This window comes from Cydia amplana, chromosome 26 (assembly GCF_948474715.1).
Source record: "Cydia amplana chromosome 26, ilCydAmpl1.1, whole genome shotgun sequence".
Classification (NCBI taxonomy): domain Eukaryota; kingdom Metazoa; phylum Arthropoda; class Insecta; order Lepidoptera; family Tortricidae; genus Cydia; species Cydia amplana.
Genome location: NC_086094.1, coordinates 2173515 through 2187752, shown reverse-complemented (window position 1 = coordinate 2187752; position 14238 = coordinate 2173515). Strand labels below are relative to the sequence as shown.

The following is a 14238-nucleotide window of genomic DNA, read 5'->3' as shown; positions in this document are numbered from 1 at the left end:
ACCATCAGGCGATCCGTCTGCACGTTTGCCCCCTTAAGGGCTCATTTAGACGGTGCGAGAACTCGCATGCGAGTTTCATTACATTGCGTCATTTGATCGGTCGGCTGAATTGATGTAACCTCACGGGTCCGCAATGTAACTTAAATCGTATACGAGTTCGCGCGCCGTCTAAATGAGCCCTTTCATGATGAAAGAAACTCACTTGGCATCCTTGACTGCCTTCAGGTAGCAGGTAGGAGTGGAGTAGAACAGCTTTACGTTCAGATTCTCTTTCGCTGATTTCAGGTTCGCGTATCTATGAATATTTGGGGCATTATCTATGAAAAGGGACATTATTGTCGATGGCGCTTACGCCCCACAGCGTCGCGCGACAATAAGGTCCCTTTTCATGGATAACGTCACATTTACATTAATTTTTGATGATAAATTCATTATATGAGTTCCTAATATAGGTACTTACAGTGTATACATTAATTAGCTAATAAAATGGTGTCAGAGCCACCATACCATATTTTGTTATTATAAAACAAATGCAGGATATCAAAAATAACATGCAAAGCAAAATTAGTAAAAAAAGGAAAGTGATGTTAGGTAGTTTATGAATTCAAAATGATATCTAGACAGAAAACCAGGTGACCTAAACCTAATTATCAAACTATTCAAACTTACATTTGATCAAGAAAAAAGTAACCCACCACCATTTTTATTTTGTCGGCTACAGAAATATTATTGTCATCCTCGCTGGATGAGTTAAGAAGAAAAGAAAGGATTTTTGTACGTGATAGGGATAAACTCAAAATAATCTAATACCCACCAAAGTTATATTTATTTTCGAAAATAAATGTTAGAATGCGGTAGCAATGGAGTATTTGTTGAAAATCTGTGCAAAGTGTAACCCATAAGCGTACTTGGCTGACAACACAAGCCACAAGCCGCATATACTACCTACGCGCTGTTGTCTTTAAAAAGTTGTCGAGCATTAGAGTTTTTGTTTGCCGCTACATCTATTGACAACTAGCAGAACTGATAATGTCCGCTACTTGACGCTAGGTGTCGACTACGAAATAACTCCCGTTTTGGTAAGAAGACTGATGTATGGAGTTACCACTTTTTCTTTACTTATATTTCTCTATGTAACAAAGTAATTTATTCAAGAAAAAACTCTAGTTATATATGTAAGAAATCCGCAACGCAGGCTTCGTCCGGTGGCCACAAATGCAAATCAGCAACATGCTTCGTCCCAAACATACCAAGGATGATATCCGCAACAGGCTTCGTCATTATAAAATCTAAGTTAAACAATATAACCGTCACGAATCGTACCTGGCTCAAATGTCCCCATTACGCTGGCAGCGTTACCGCGCTGAATGGCCAATGAGATCTCTTGGACCAGATGGCCTACCGCGAAACACGTTCGACGTGTTGCCTCTCTATCGCACTTGTAAATTCGTACGTAAGTGTGACAGGGAGGCAACACGTCGAACGTGGTTCGCGGTAGGCCCTCAGGTACGATCCGGACCGAGGGTCGCACCGCCTGTCCCTCAGCCGCCGACCCAAATCCCTCACAAACTCCCTAGCAGGGATGTTGCGGATGCAGATTTTTTGACATCCGCGGATGCGGATGCGGATGCGGATATTTAAAGGCTCACATCCGCGGATGCGGATGCGGATGCGGATGTCAAGATTAGGTACTTAAAAAACGTCAAATATTACATTTTTAGTAATTTTTATTAAATAAAAACGAAACGTTTAGTATTTGTACAAGAATATAAGTGCGTTATATTTAATAAACAGTAACTTGGCCGACTTTTCTGGATCTAGACTATTCTAGACGATATCGTTATAGGTAATGACGAAATTACCTAGCATTTACGCCGCCGCTAAGACGTTTCTGTACCGACTTGTTCGACATCCGCATCCGCATAAGCTCCGCATCGATTTTATGCGGATGCGGATGCGGATGTTGAAAATAATGCGGAAGTTCCGCGGTTGCGGATGCGGATGCGGATGTTCGCAACATCCCTGCTCCCTAGCCTCCACAGCCCAAGGTCCCGCAATCTCGACTGCAACTGGGACAAAGTCGTACATTGGTTCCAGGGCAGAGTATATCAGGGCAGGGGTTCTCTATGTTAAAAACTCACTTGATAAGTTTGTCGAGATTGTCGAACCACATGTACGCGTCCATGAACGTAAAGTCTCCTCCCATGGTGACCAGCACGTTGTTGCTTCTATAGTAAGAGGATTGAGCTAGCACGTACTTAAGAAACGTTGTCACCTAATGGACAAAATAGTTTTTTAAAGTGACTTCCGGATCAGGGATGTTGCGGATGCAGATTTTTTGACATCCGCTGATGCGGATATTTAAAGGCTCACATCCGCTGACGCGGATGCGGATGCGGATGTCAAGATTAGTTACTTAGAAAACGTCAAATATTACTCTTTTAGTTTTTTTTTTTAAACGAAACGTTTAGTATTTGGGCAAGAATATAGGTGCGTTATATTTAATAAACAGTAACTAGGCCGACTTTTCTGGATCTAGACGATTTCGTAATAACGAAATTACCTAGCACTTACGCCGCCGCTAAGACGTTCCTGTTAGACATCGATTTTATGTTGAAAATAATGCGGAAGTTCCGCGGTTGCGGATGCGGATGTTCGCAACATCCCTGTTCCGAATATCGAAGGTTTCGATTTTTTTTATTTGCTTAGAGTCATATTTACCTACTTTGCAACTTCAATTTTGTAAGGAAAGTGGCACTCCCACACTTTGTTACTGAAAAGTCTGTAAAGTTAGCTTAAACGATTTCTATGTAGGTAGTTTTTTTTTACAGTATTAGAGTCTGTGCGGAAAGAGAAGAGTCGTGAAATGTATGGGACCTAATACATTCTACGACACTTCTCTTTCCGCACAGACTCTACCAACAGCAAAAGTAAATTGACCATATTGTTTTTTTGCGTGCAAGTGTTCCTATAAGATTAATACTTTAACTCTACCCATTCATATTGATAGTTCAAAATACCAATCAAGTTTGCATAATCTTTAGATTGTTTATGAAAAGCGATGTTTTTTCTAGAATAAAAACCCGTACTTTTTGTCCTTGAGCAAGAGCTAAGATAATTAAATACCTACCGCATGAAAAACATGTTTATTTCTTAGGTCACCTGAATTTTCTATATTTCTATTTCTTGATTTATTTATACTGTTTATTGTAGGTATTTAGCGTTTGTTGTTTTTTTTTCGACGTTCAAATTAATTTATTAACACACAAAACTAAAATAAACAACATAACAAAACTTACTAAACCTACTACACTCAAACTACACTACACTGACTTGTATATTTGCAAGCACTTTTTACGTAAATAAGCGTGATATATCAAGCAGCTTCCATTTAGCTAGTACTAATGTGTGGCTGAAATTGTGCAATTTTATATTTGTAAATGAGCAAAATCCGTGCAATGAATACTCAACAACAGCAACAACAACAATGCATGATCTTGTATAATTAGCATGCAAACTCACTGTATAAGCTTGTCGAGGTTGTCAAACCACAGCGACGCGTCCAAATAGTTGAAGTCTTCCCCCATCGTCACTAGTATGTTGTTGGTCCGGTAGCTTTTAGACATATTCGCGGCTATTTCGAGAAAAGTTGCCACCTGTAAGCGCGATGCGGTTTATCGACGCGATAACGACATGATAGACCAGCGGTCAGCAACCCGCGGCCCGCGGGCCGTTTGCGGCCCGTGAACCTGTCATTTGCGGCCCGCGAGCCTCCCTGGCTATTTTGTATGTAATATTGATAAACGATAAAGTCATAAATATTAACAGAGTGCGGCCCGCGTCAACTTCGTTAACTACTATGTGGCCCTTGGCTGCTAAAAGGTTGCCGACCGCTGTGATAGACGATAGACCAGTGGTTCCTAACCTGTGGGTAATTACCCCCGTGGGGGTAAAACTGGTATTTTACGGGGGTAATAAGCTAACCTAATATAACAATACAACAAACGTACACGTTTTATTTTTTATTTATTATTTTTAGGAGGGGTAAAATCAGGTTCCCTAGTTAGTCATAGGGGTAACCGGACTGAAAAGGTTAGGAACCACTGCGATAGACAAACGTCACTTTAAGACATGGTGAAAGAACACGGTTGCATTCTCTTTTTAGGTTTCCGTATACCTCAAAAGGAAAAAACTGAACTTTTATAGGATTATTCGTGCGTCTGTCTGTCTGTTAGACCATTCCCCTTTATCTCTGAAACTACTGGGTCTAAAATTTTGAAAAAAATACACGAAATAGTTCTTTACCTATAGATGACAGGAAACCTATTAGAAAAGTGCAGTCAGGCGTGAGTCGGACTTAATTTCAGTTTTAGTTCCGACCCCTAAGGTACGGGTTTTTTAAAGATATTTCATTCACGTTTCACATAAAAAAATAGATTGAATTGTAATAAATTGGGTAATATACGGAACCCTTGGAACGCGAGTCCGACTCGCACTTGACCGGTTTTTGAAGGAAACAGACTCTTTATCCTGTCATTACCGTGTAATGATCATGTTACATTACGGTTACTAAATAAACTAAACTAATATATATATATAAGAATGTATTTTGCGTTTTTGTTGCTCAGGGACTTAAAGTACGATATTTAGTTTACAAAATTACAAGAAAAATACAAACTTGAAAGCTATTAAAGCCTGACTACAAATATATGATCATTGTCAAGAGGGCGCTGTTATTCTCATGTATAGAGTGACAGTTCAGTATAGTATGAAACAATTAGTTCCAATGAAATTCCGCAACATGGCGCGTGATCATATATTCCTGGTACCTCTATAAAAATGCAATTTCACAACCTCGACACTACTGACAAAATTGGCTACCAGACTATAGTTTTGATTACTTTTGATTATATATTAGTACCTACCTAATAAGAAGATAAATAGACTTAGACAAAGCTAACTCTGCAGCGAATTTACAGCGCAGCGACTGTTTTCATAGACATTTGTCGTTAATGATAACACTTTAAGACTCTGCTGTCTAATTCGCCGCAGTTATAGTTCGTTTTTTTAGCATTAGAAAAAAGGTGTACAATCTTGACGTGTCTTTTTTTGAAAAACACTTTTGAATAATAAGTCACGGCCAATATGTAACCATTATGAATCATTGAATAATTTTACGGTTTAGACTCACTTGTTTTAAGTCACTCGCGCGACAAGTTTCGGAAAGCCTAGGTCTCCTTAATTGTCTATGTTAATTGTATGTTTTACAACAGTTTAAATTCAATTATGAATCATATACGATTATTTTCATTCTTTTGATTTCATAAGTAAAAGTTACTGTTTTTTAAAAATCGTTTTTCAATTAAAAGACACGTAAAGATCGCGTAGTCTTTTCCCAATGCTAAAAAAACGATCTATAGCTAAACGAGCCGGCCTAGCCAAGGTGACGATCCATTGCGCTTCGCTATCGAATCGCTTTGTGTCTCTCTATCACTCTCCAATATTAGTGCAAGAGTGCGACAGTGACAGTTGCGTTGCGATCGCTACGAAGCGTTAGTGTAAGGCCTGAGTGGACGCTCTTGTTGGGCGTGCGGCGGGGCGGGGCGTGCGGCGTGCATGTTAAACAAATGCGCACGTATAGGAGCGGCCTTAGTGCACGCTGCTCACATCACGAGTGAGCCCACAGCCACGCTGCACGCGTCGCCGAGCGAGCGTCCACTCAGCCCTTACACTAAGCGATTTGCATGTTGGCTACACGGCCCGAGTCTCTATTACCTTGGCGTCGACATTGTACATAGGCGAGGAGACGTCGTCGATTATAGGCTCATCGTCGCATAACACGTCGAAACAGAAACCGGGTGGTGGCGAGTACGTGTTGTACAACACGCCGGTGAAAATGTCGGATGACTTGCCTGAAACAACATAAAATAACACTAATCTCTGTCTTGACATTTTGTTGGAACATCAGTTAGCCGCGACCGTGACCAGTGAAACATGTGTCGAAACGTCGGTAAATAAAGGTAATAAAATAAATTTCGCGATAGGCCCGTCTATAAATATGTGAGTTAATGTGTTCATAACGCGAAAGTTTTAAATATTATAACATAAAATAAATAAGTTTTAGGCAAAAATTCCATTTTTGGTACAAACTTTTATCGCTGCCTGTACTTTTCTTTCCACAGGCAACATTAGTTGTATGAGTATTAACTCATCGAGACATTTCTAAAAACCCTAAACACAATTAGGTTGCGTTGTTTCATCACAGAGTTCATATGGCCACCTCCTGTCTCCATCATCAGATCAGCTCGATGGTACCATAATATTGCATTGTCCCCAGTACACAATACAGATCAACCTAGCCCTAAACTCAGCAAAACTTGTATTATGGGTGCTAGGCGACGATATACATACTTATATCGATAAATACATACTTATATACATAGAAAATACCCTTGACTCAGGAACAAATATCTGTGTTCATCACACAAATAAATTCCCTTACCGGGATTCGAACCCAGGACCATCGGCCGGCGACACAGGGGTTACTTTACTACCCGTACCCACTTAGATTAACGCACGGCACCACCGATTATATTGTTTTTTTTTTGTTGAAGATAAACGATATCTGAGGATTCTGAGGACCCCAGAGGCCCCTTAGTACGAATCTGAAGTCGAAATTGAACGAAACGGTCGCCATGTGAGACCCCACGCGATGCATATTTTTGCATGTTTTTCAAGGTTTACAGTATGGGGTTATTAAAAAAAACTTGTATAAATAAAACACCATTTCCTCACCAAGATCGTCGCTGCCTCGCCACAGCACCTCCATGGTCCGCTCCCTGAGCCGGTGAGCCTTGTCCTGGTAGTCGATGCGACCGAGGAAGAGCCCGTCGTAGCCCATGGACGCCAGGTTGGCGGCGAACTCCCGTGAGTGGCCGAACGGGTCGATCTGCCAGCCGACGCGCGGCCGCCCGCACTCGCCGAACGTATCGTTTAATTTTCTGGAAATAAAATAAAACTATTAAAACGGATTATATCGCGTATATTGAATTTATACTACATCCCGACGTTTCGAACCCTTTACAGCGTTCGTGGTCAACGGGTGACTCAGGAAAATATTACACTGTGCAAATCTAACAAAATAATGAACCATCATAAACTATAAATTTTAAGACTTAAATAAATCCAGTCTCCATTAAATACATTAACGTAGGTATATGTATTGCAAGTTTGTTCTGTTGAAAAAAAAAATCTCTTCAGATCCATTTTCTTCATAGTAAAATTTAATGGATCTAATGATATTAAAATTTTCCCTATAGATCCAGTTTCTAAATGTCAACAAACATTTTGGATCTAAGAAGAAAAACTTTTCTTAGTAGATCAATTTTGGATCTATCAACTGGATCTAAAGAGAATGATTGCCAGTTATACATGCAAAACAGTGCAGTCATGCAGTTTCATGAGTAAGAATCGTAACCGAAGACAATATTCTGGAAATAAGTAAAAAATAAATTTAACAAATAAAGAATCGGCCAAAAGACCACCGAAAAAAATTAAAACAGGGCTATAACCGCGAAAATCGAAGTTCGCAAATTGCGGGCATTTTTCTCTGTCACTCTTATTACGCTTTCATTGGAGCAAAAGAGAAAGATTTCGGTTTTCCCGATAGCCCTTCTGGACGTGTCGGAGTTGTCGGACAGAACCGAATACTTACAAAAAGTATAAAATTTCTGTTTCCGCCCGGGATCGAACCGGGGGCCTTGTGCGTGTGAAGCACACGTGATAACCGCTACACTACGGAAACTTATTATTGTGTTACGAAATTATAAATAATATGCTTAGCACTAGTGTAGGTACCGAGACCATATCGCGCCTCGTTCACGCCCGAGATATACCCGTCTCTAATTAATACATTTTGAGAACGACCAATCTAATATCTTACGCGTGAAATTATATTGCAGCGTACTCAGTTAAGGGGGCCACTGATTAACAGTCCGCCGGACGATATCGGCCTGTCAGTTAGAACAAAAAGTTGACAGTTCCGAACAACTGACAGGCCGATACCGTCCGGCGGACTGTTAATCAGTGGGCCACTTTACAAATATATCAGCTGATGTAGATGGCGCTTCAATTACTAAAACCATAATGAGTTACAACAAAACATAATGACGTCATAAAGCACCATCTACTTGAGCTGTCAAACTAGACTTGCAAAATTATCGACTAAAATTTGTAAGAGCACCAATGTATGGTGTAGGCACTATACTCACTGTTGTCCCCAAGTGAACTGATCAACAGTAGGAACACTGATAGTGGCTATAATTGTCACTTTTACAATGTATAGAGAGGCGTGTTCAGATATTTATGAGAACCTGGATTGCTCCGATATATCTGGTGGCGACAGTACTTTGTTTTTTGCCCTGTGGAGATCGCTCTAATGCTAAAAAAAGATATTGTACTTACTGTAAACTTAGAATAAATTTAAAAGTGGATAAATTACTGTCTTGGGTGGGTCTTGAACTCACGGCCTCTGGATCGATACTCCAGCGCTCTGCCATCTGCGCCACCAAGACCTCATCCATAGCCAGCAAATCTTTCCACCATATTATGGATCTAGGGTAATTTTTCCACTTTTAAATTTATTCTAAGCTTAATAGCATCGGTCGCAGACGTTTCTACTTGTAAAAAAATTAAATTGACACGTGTTGCGAATTACCTATATACGTGTATCGTACAACGTTTTACAGTACATATGGCACTTTAAACTTTCGACGTACGCGGGCGTTTTCTAAAATAAATATCGTAAACCTGATTCTTTCAAATCTGGACATTCTTGGGCTCATTCTACTCAGAATCGACAGCATTCTCCATCCTTCCATTAAAAAAAGATCCCAAAATGTCCATTCCATTACGTCACGTTTTATTATGAGAAAATTTTTCACTTGTATGGACGTGACGTAGTGGAATGTACAATTATCATACAAATTTTTATGACAAGTTTTTTTTATCATCAGGATTGAATATGCTAGTGATTCTGAGTTGAAAGAACCCAAAAACACCAGGATCTGTGAGAATCGGGTTTTCAATATTTATTTTAGAAAACGCCCACGCACGGAAAGTGCTATTTCCCGCACTAGTTCGGGAAAGTAGCACCATATGTACTGTAAAGTACTTACTGTAATCCCCAAGTGAACTGGTCAACAGTGCTCTGATAGTGGGTTGCCGCTTCATCGTTCATGCTCCAAGCCCCCCCTATGAACTGCAGACGCCCCTGCCTCACCAGGGTGTGAACCTGGGACTTCACGGACTCGGGCTGCGCCACCCACCACTTCCAGAAGAACGCTGTTTCCACGTAGATGAATCTGGAGATAAAATCGGTATTAAGTATTAATACCGTCGGTATCGGTATTAACCTTTTAACCGCCATAGAATACGTCATCAAGCGCGCTCGTGTCGCCGGGGGGTACGAAGTCACACGAAGTTTTGTCTTATTTATCAGACAGCGGCGAAATGTGCCAGATTTTGTATGTCTTATATATCAGTCTACGGCGGTTAAAAGGTTAAACGGTATTATGCCTTATGGCATTATGTTAGGTCCGCCTTTTGTACTGTAACGTTTTTCTTTTGTGCAATAAAGATTAAATAAATAATTTCATTGATGAAAGAAATCTCTCTTTTAGCTTAGTTGTGTCCTGTCATGTAGTGTCATGTCCTATAATTATGTAATTTATTATTAATATAATAGGCCTTTACCATCCGTGTCAGATGTTTAAGCAGCATCCCGGTTACGACACTTGTGTTCGTGGCTGTAAAGCCCTATACGAGAGAGGATCCCTCGGCCACACACGCAGGTGTATGCTCCCCCAGGTGGGCGGGGGTTGGAGGCCTGCTCGCGGCGCCTCATGCGTTTTTCTTTTAATGAGGAAAACCAGGCATCGTCGTACTTGGATTGACCATCGTGAATAGCACGACGTCAGATGGGTCGGTCTTCGGCCATCTTATTTATTATTTATAGTTTTATTAATTAGTATACATTACTGGAGAACTTTGTACAGACAACAAACAATTTTTATTTATTTCCACTACTCACTTCCTTTTGGGGTCCTCCCATAGTTCTTTCACGACTGAATTAAGGATACACTTGACGCACGCCTTCTGAATATTATTTCGACCTGAAATGAATAAGCATAATATATACAATACAATACATAATAATATACAGATTGTTCAAAGGGTTAAAAAATGTGAAACTGAAACTCACTTCCATAGTAGTACTGGTCGAGGGTCTTTAGCCAGCCGACGTCATCATGCGTATGCGCAACTATATGCACGTTCAGGACGCCTGGCTCCGCGTCGGTACAGCTCTGAAACAAATACATAGGTCAGCAATGCCGGCCCGAACCTTTGATCAGGGTAGAGCAAAATCGGGTTTTGGCGCCCTTCGTTGAAGTTTTCAAGCGTATTTTGGGCCCCCGCCACACTCGCGTCTTTTAAAACTTTTTTTTTTCTCATTTGCCATTTTGGCGCCCCCCTTGCCATCCGGCGCCTAGAGCGGCCGCTCCACTCGCTCTACCCTAGATCCGGGCCTGCATAGGTGCATATATTTCAGGGATCTAATACGAGTACAGGTATTTTCATGCGAATTATAACCAACACAAGCGTCCCCCGAGCGTCGGCATCTTTTATTCAACTATATGGCTGCTGCTTGACGCAACGTTGGCGCAACTTTCCATAGCGCTGATTAGACGATGACGCTCAAAAGACGCTACAATCTGTGGGGGTCTCCCTTAGTATATAACAAATATTTATTGCTAATTACTCTAATTAGGATATTATCATTTGAACGTTCGACACTTTCAATTGCCACTCTTTTTATAAGTACTTATTTTTACCCTAAAAATGGCTGTATAATATATTTTGTTAGCATTCTATCCTATTCGGCCGAATACCGAATATCTGTGTTGTACATTAAAAATAACATAAAACTAGGTACCTATATTTAATATTACACTGATTTAAACTTTCACGATTTTTACACATTATTAAATTGTACACCGGGACTTAATAAATTTGGTATAAGGCCAAACCACTATTCGGGGGGCATCTCTAATGATAATTATTAATACACCGTTAAAATATAAATACAGAACTGCCCAGCGTCAGTGCCCTTAATAAAGCATAAAGGCAACGCACTCTAGTCTCTGTTGACGGTCTTTATCAGAGTAGATAAGTGACCTTTACCACTGTTATCTGTCCGCGTAATTATATAGCATCTACATACATGTTTATCTTCACCAGCTTTCTAAATTTACAACCCAACAAATTTTAAAATATTAGAAACATAGACTAGGAATCCTCTAGACTGAGTTTAGAGCAATTATTTCATGAAACCGATGCTGCCAAAAATACGGGGGTGCGGGGGGACGAGGTGAGCGAATCCCGGGCCGTGATTGGTCCATTCAAAGACACGGGGCAATCACGGCACGGGATTGACTCGAAGATGGAGTAAAACTACCGTATAAGTGGTAGAGGGGGGGGAGCGTTACTATGCTCAGTCTAGAGGATTCCTAGTCTATGATTAGAAATTAAACATCGCATCGAACATCGCTCGAAAAGATCGCGAGAGCAGCATGGTTCAATTTTTATCGCCCGTCACTATGCCCGTCACTTTTGCACTTACTTGTTAGAACGTGACAGGCATGTGACCGTGCTACGCAAGCACCGCCGTAGTCGCCAACTCGACTACGTCCAGCAACAGCATAAGGCGTAGCCACTTAGTCAATCTACTACGCCTACGCCCGTCATTTAGAAGTATCTACTCACATCGTATAAGCCGCAGCGTTCGCCGTCTCTCGGAGTGATCTGGTCTAGAGGCGGGGGCACCGTAAGTCAACAACCCGACTACGTCCAGCAAGAGCATAAGGCGTAGCCATGTAGTCAATCGACTACGCCTACGCCCGTTATTTAGAAGTACGCACACCGTGGCCGCAGCGTTCGCCGTCTCTCGGAGTGATCTGGTCTAAAGGCGCGGGCACCGTAAGTCAACAACCCGACTATGCCCAACAAGAGCATAAGGCGTAGCCATTTAGTCAACCTACTACGCCTACGTTCGTCATTTAGAAGTAGGTACTCACATCGTAGCCGCAGCGTTCGCCGTCTCTCGGAGTGATCTGGTCTAAGGGCGTAGGCACAGTAGTCACCAGCCCGACTACGCTCAGCAACAGCACCCAACGCTGCATTGCCTGAAATAGAAATGTTATTAATAAGATTATTATAGGATGTTATCACATAAATTGACTAAGTCCCACAGCAGGCTCAATAATAAGGCTTGTGTTGTGGGTACTTAAATATACAACGATAGACATATATAATATTTTAAATATTTATAAATCTACACTTCTATACAGGGGATTTTCTTTTTGGGTCAGAGAGGGCAGCTACCAGATCCCGTGCTGCTACGAGAAAACGGTCTTAAAAGACCTTCCCTCGATTTCAAATGAATGAAGATTGGTTTTTACAGATTTTGAAATAAACATACAGAAAAAGGTCATTTTTGTCAAACTTTTTTTTGATGCCAACCGATCCCATTCCTATTGAGGATCAAAAGCTTGTATGGAACCAAAAAATAATTTCCGGCTAGAAAAGCCACAAATCGAGGAAAACTTTTCCCATACAATTTGTATGAAAAAGAAAACTTTTATTTTTCACATGCTATTTTTGTATGCCAATCGATTCCATTCCTACCCAGTAGTTTCGTACATCAATAGTTTCGTTGGGGTCAACTTACGGTAATGTACTAAAAAGCCACAAATTAAAAAAAAAACTTTTTCACCTCAGCAGCTCGAACAAGGGAGCTTTGCTACTTAAAAACAGTGAGCAAAATCGCATTTTGCTCACTGAGTGACACAAAATGAGCAAAATCGCATTTTGCTCACTCAGTGAGCAAAATGCGATTTTGCTCACAGTTTTTAAGTAGCAAAGTACCCTTGTTCGAGCTGCTAAGGTGAAAACTTAATTGTTGGTATATCTTAAGAAAACATGAGTGAATAGAGGTAAGTGATGAAGAAGGAATACATTTTTCGGGTTCTCTAATATGTTCTCACTGCTGAGGTGAAAAGTTTTGTGAACTACACGAGATCAAAGTTATTTACATCTCGTGCGCTTTTGAGTCCCTTACTACGCTCAAGATTCTAAATTAGATTCACTCGCTACGCTCGTGAATCTAGTATAGAATCTTTCGCTTGCGCGGGACTCAAAATAAGCACTCGAAGAAATATCAAACTTTGATCTCTTGTTGTACAAATAACTATTTCCATACATTTACTATGGAGAAAAGGTGAAATTTAATTCACATTTTTTTATCTGCCCAATCAGTCCTGTTACATTTAAGGATAATAATACTGTGATGAAGACATTGCTGTAAGACTAATGGGCGAGAGGCGTGGTCCGCTTTCCTACTTTTCTCCTTCCACTTCGCTCTATCCTGGACATCGGCTTCCGCTAACCCACAGGCGTTTAAATCTTTGGCGATGACGTTATGCCACCGCTGCCTTTGGTTTGCCCCTCCTGTTTGGGCCTGGTAAGGCGAAACTGGACCTACGTATTCAGGCGGCCTTCTTTTGACATAAACTACCTCAGCCGACTTTCTTGGAGCTTATCGACGACGTTTCTCACTCCTAGGCTACCACGGATGTGTTCATTTCAAACCCTATCAATCCTGGAGACGCCTGACATCCACCTGAGAGCATCTTCATCTCTGCCACATGGATGGCTTGGACATGTCGCTGGGTCACTGGCCATATTTCGCTGCCATAAGTGAGGACCGGCCTTATGATAAGGTGGAGTGAAGTATTAATCCCTGTAGTAGGATTACAAGCGCTATCTACTCGTGTTGCAAAACCACTCCGTGTTTACTGTTGACATATTTATGCAACATGTTTTTCAATTGAATCAATCAATCTAAACATATCTATCGGATGATGTAAACATATATACAAACTGATATCTACTTAAGCAGTTTAACCTACATAATTGCTCGAAATGCTGGACATTTCGAAATTTTAATCCGTAGGTATCTTATTTGCCAAGTAGGTACAGTCAAGGGCAAAAATATGAGTGCACTCATCATACTCAAAAATATGTTCCATAGCTCTTATGTCAGCGAATTAAAAACTATGGGACATATTTTTGAGTAAGTTGTATGGCTACCTATATTTTTACACTTGACTGTACCTACTC

The 14238-nt window shown here is 40.8% G+C and overlaps 1 protein-coding gene and 1 non-coding gene across 2 annotated transcripts in view; both read right to left on the bottom strand.

Annotated features, from left to right (window-relative positions):
• The window catches only part of LOC134660024 (lysosomal alpha-mannosidase-like), a 71275-nt gene that overhangs the window by 42791 nt on the left and 14246 nt on the right, over positions 1-14238 (bottom strand). Inside the window, exons 2-9 of the mRNA XM_063515723.1 lie at positions 12135-12242; positions 10262-10364; positions 10091-10172; positions 9177-9362; positions 6796-7001; positions 5776-5912; positions 3523-3656; positions 203-295 (exon numbers count right to left, since the gene is read on the bottom strand). Coding sequence (XP_063371793.1) covers positions 203-295; positions 3523-3656; positions 5776-5912; positions 6796-7001; positions 9177-9362; positions 10091-10172; positions 10262-10364; positions 12135-12239 — 1046 coding nt within the window. The 5' untranslated portion in view covers positions 12240-12242. The remainder of the gene's footprint in view (positions 1-202; positions 296-3522; positions 3657-5775; positions 5913-6795; positions 7002-9176; positions 9363-10090; positions 10173-10261; positions 10365-12134; positions 12243-14238) is intronic.
• Trnav-cac (transfer RNA valine (anticodon CAC)) lies at positions 7732-7804 on the bottom strand. Its single transcript has one exon. It is a non-coding gene; the product is annotated as a tRNA-Val (tRNA).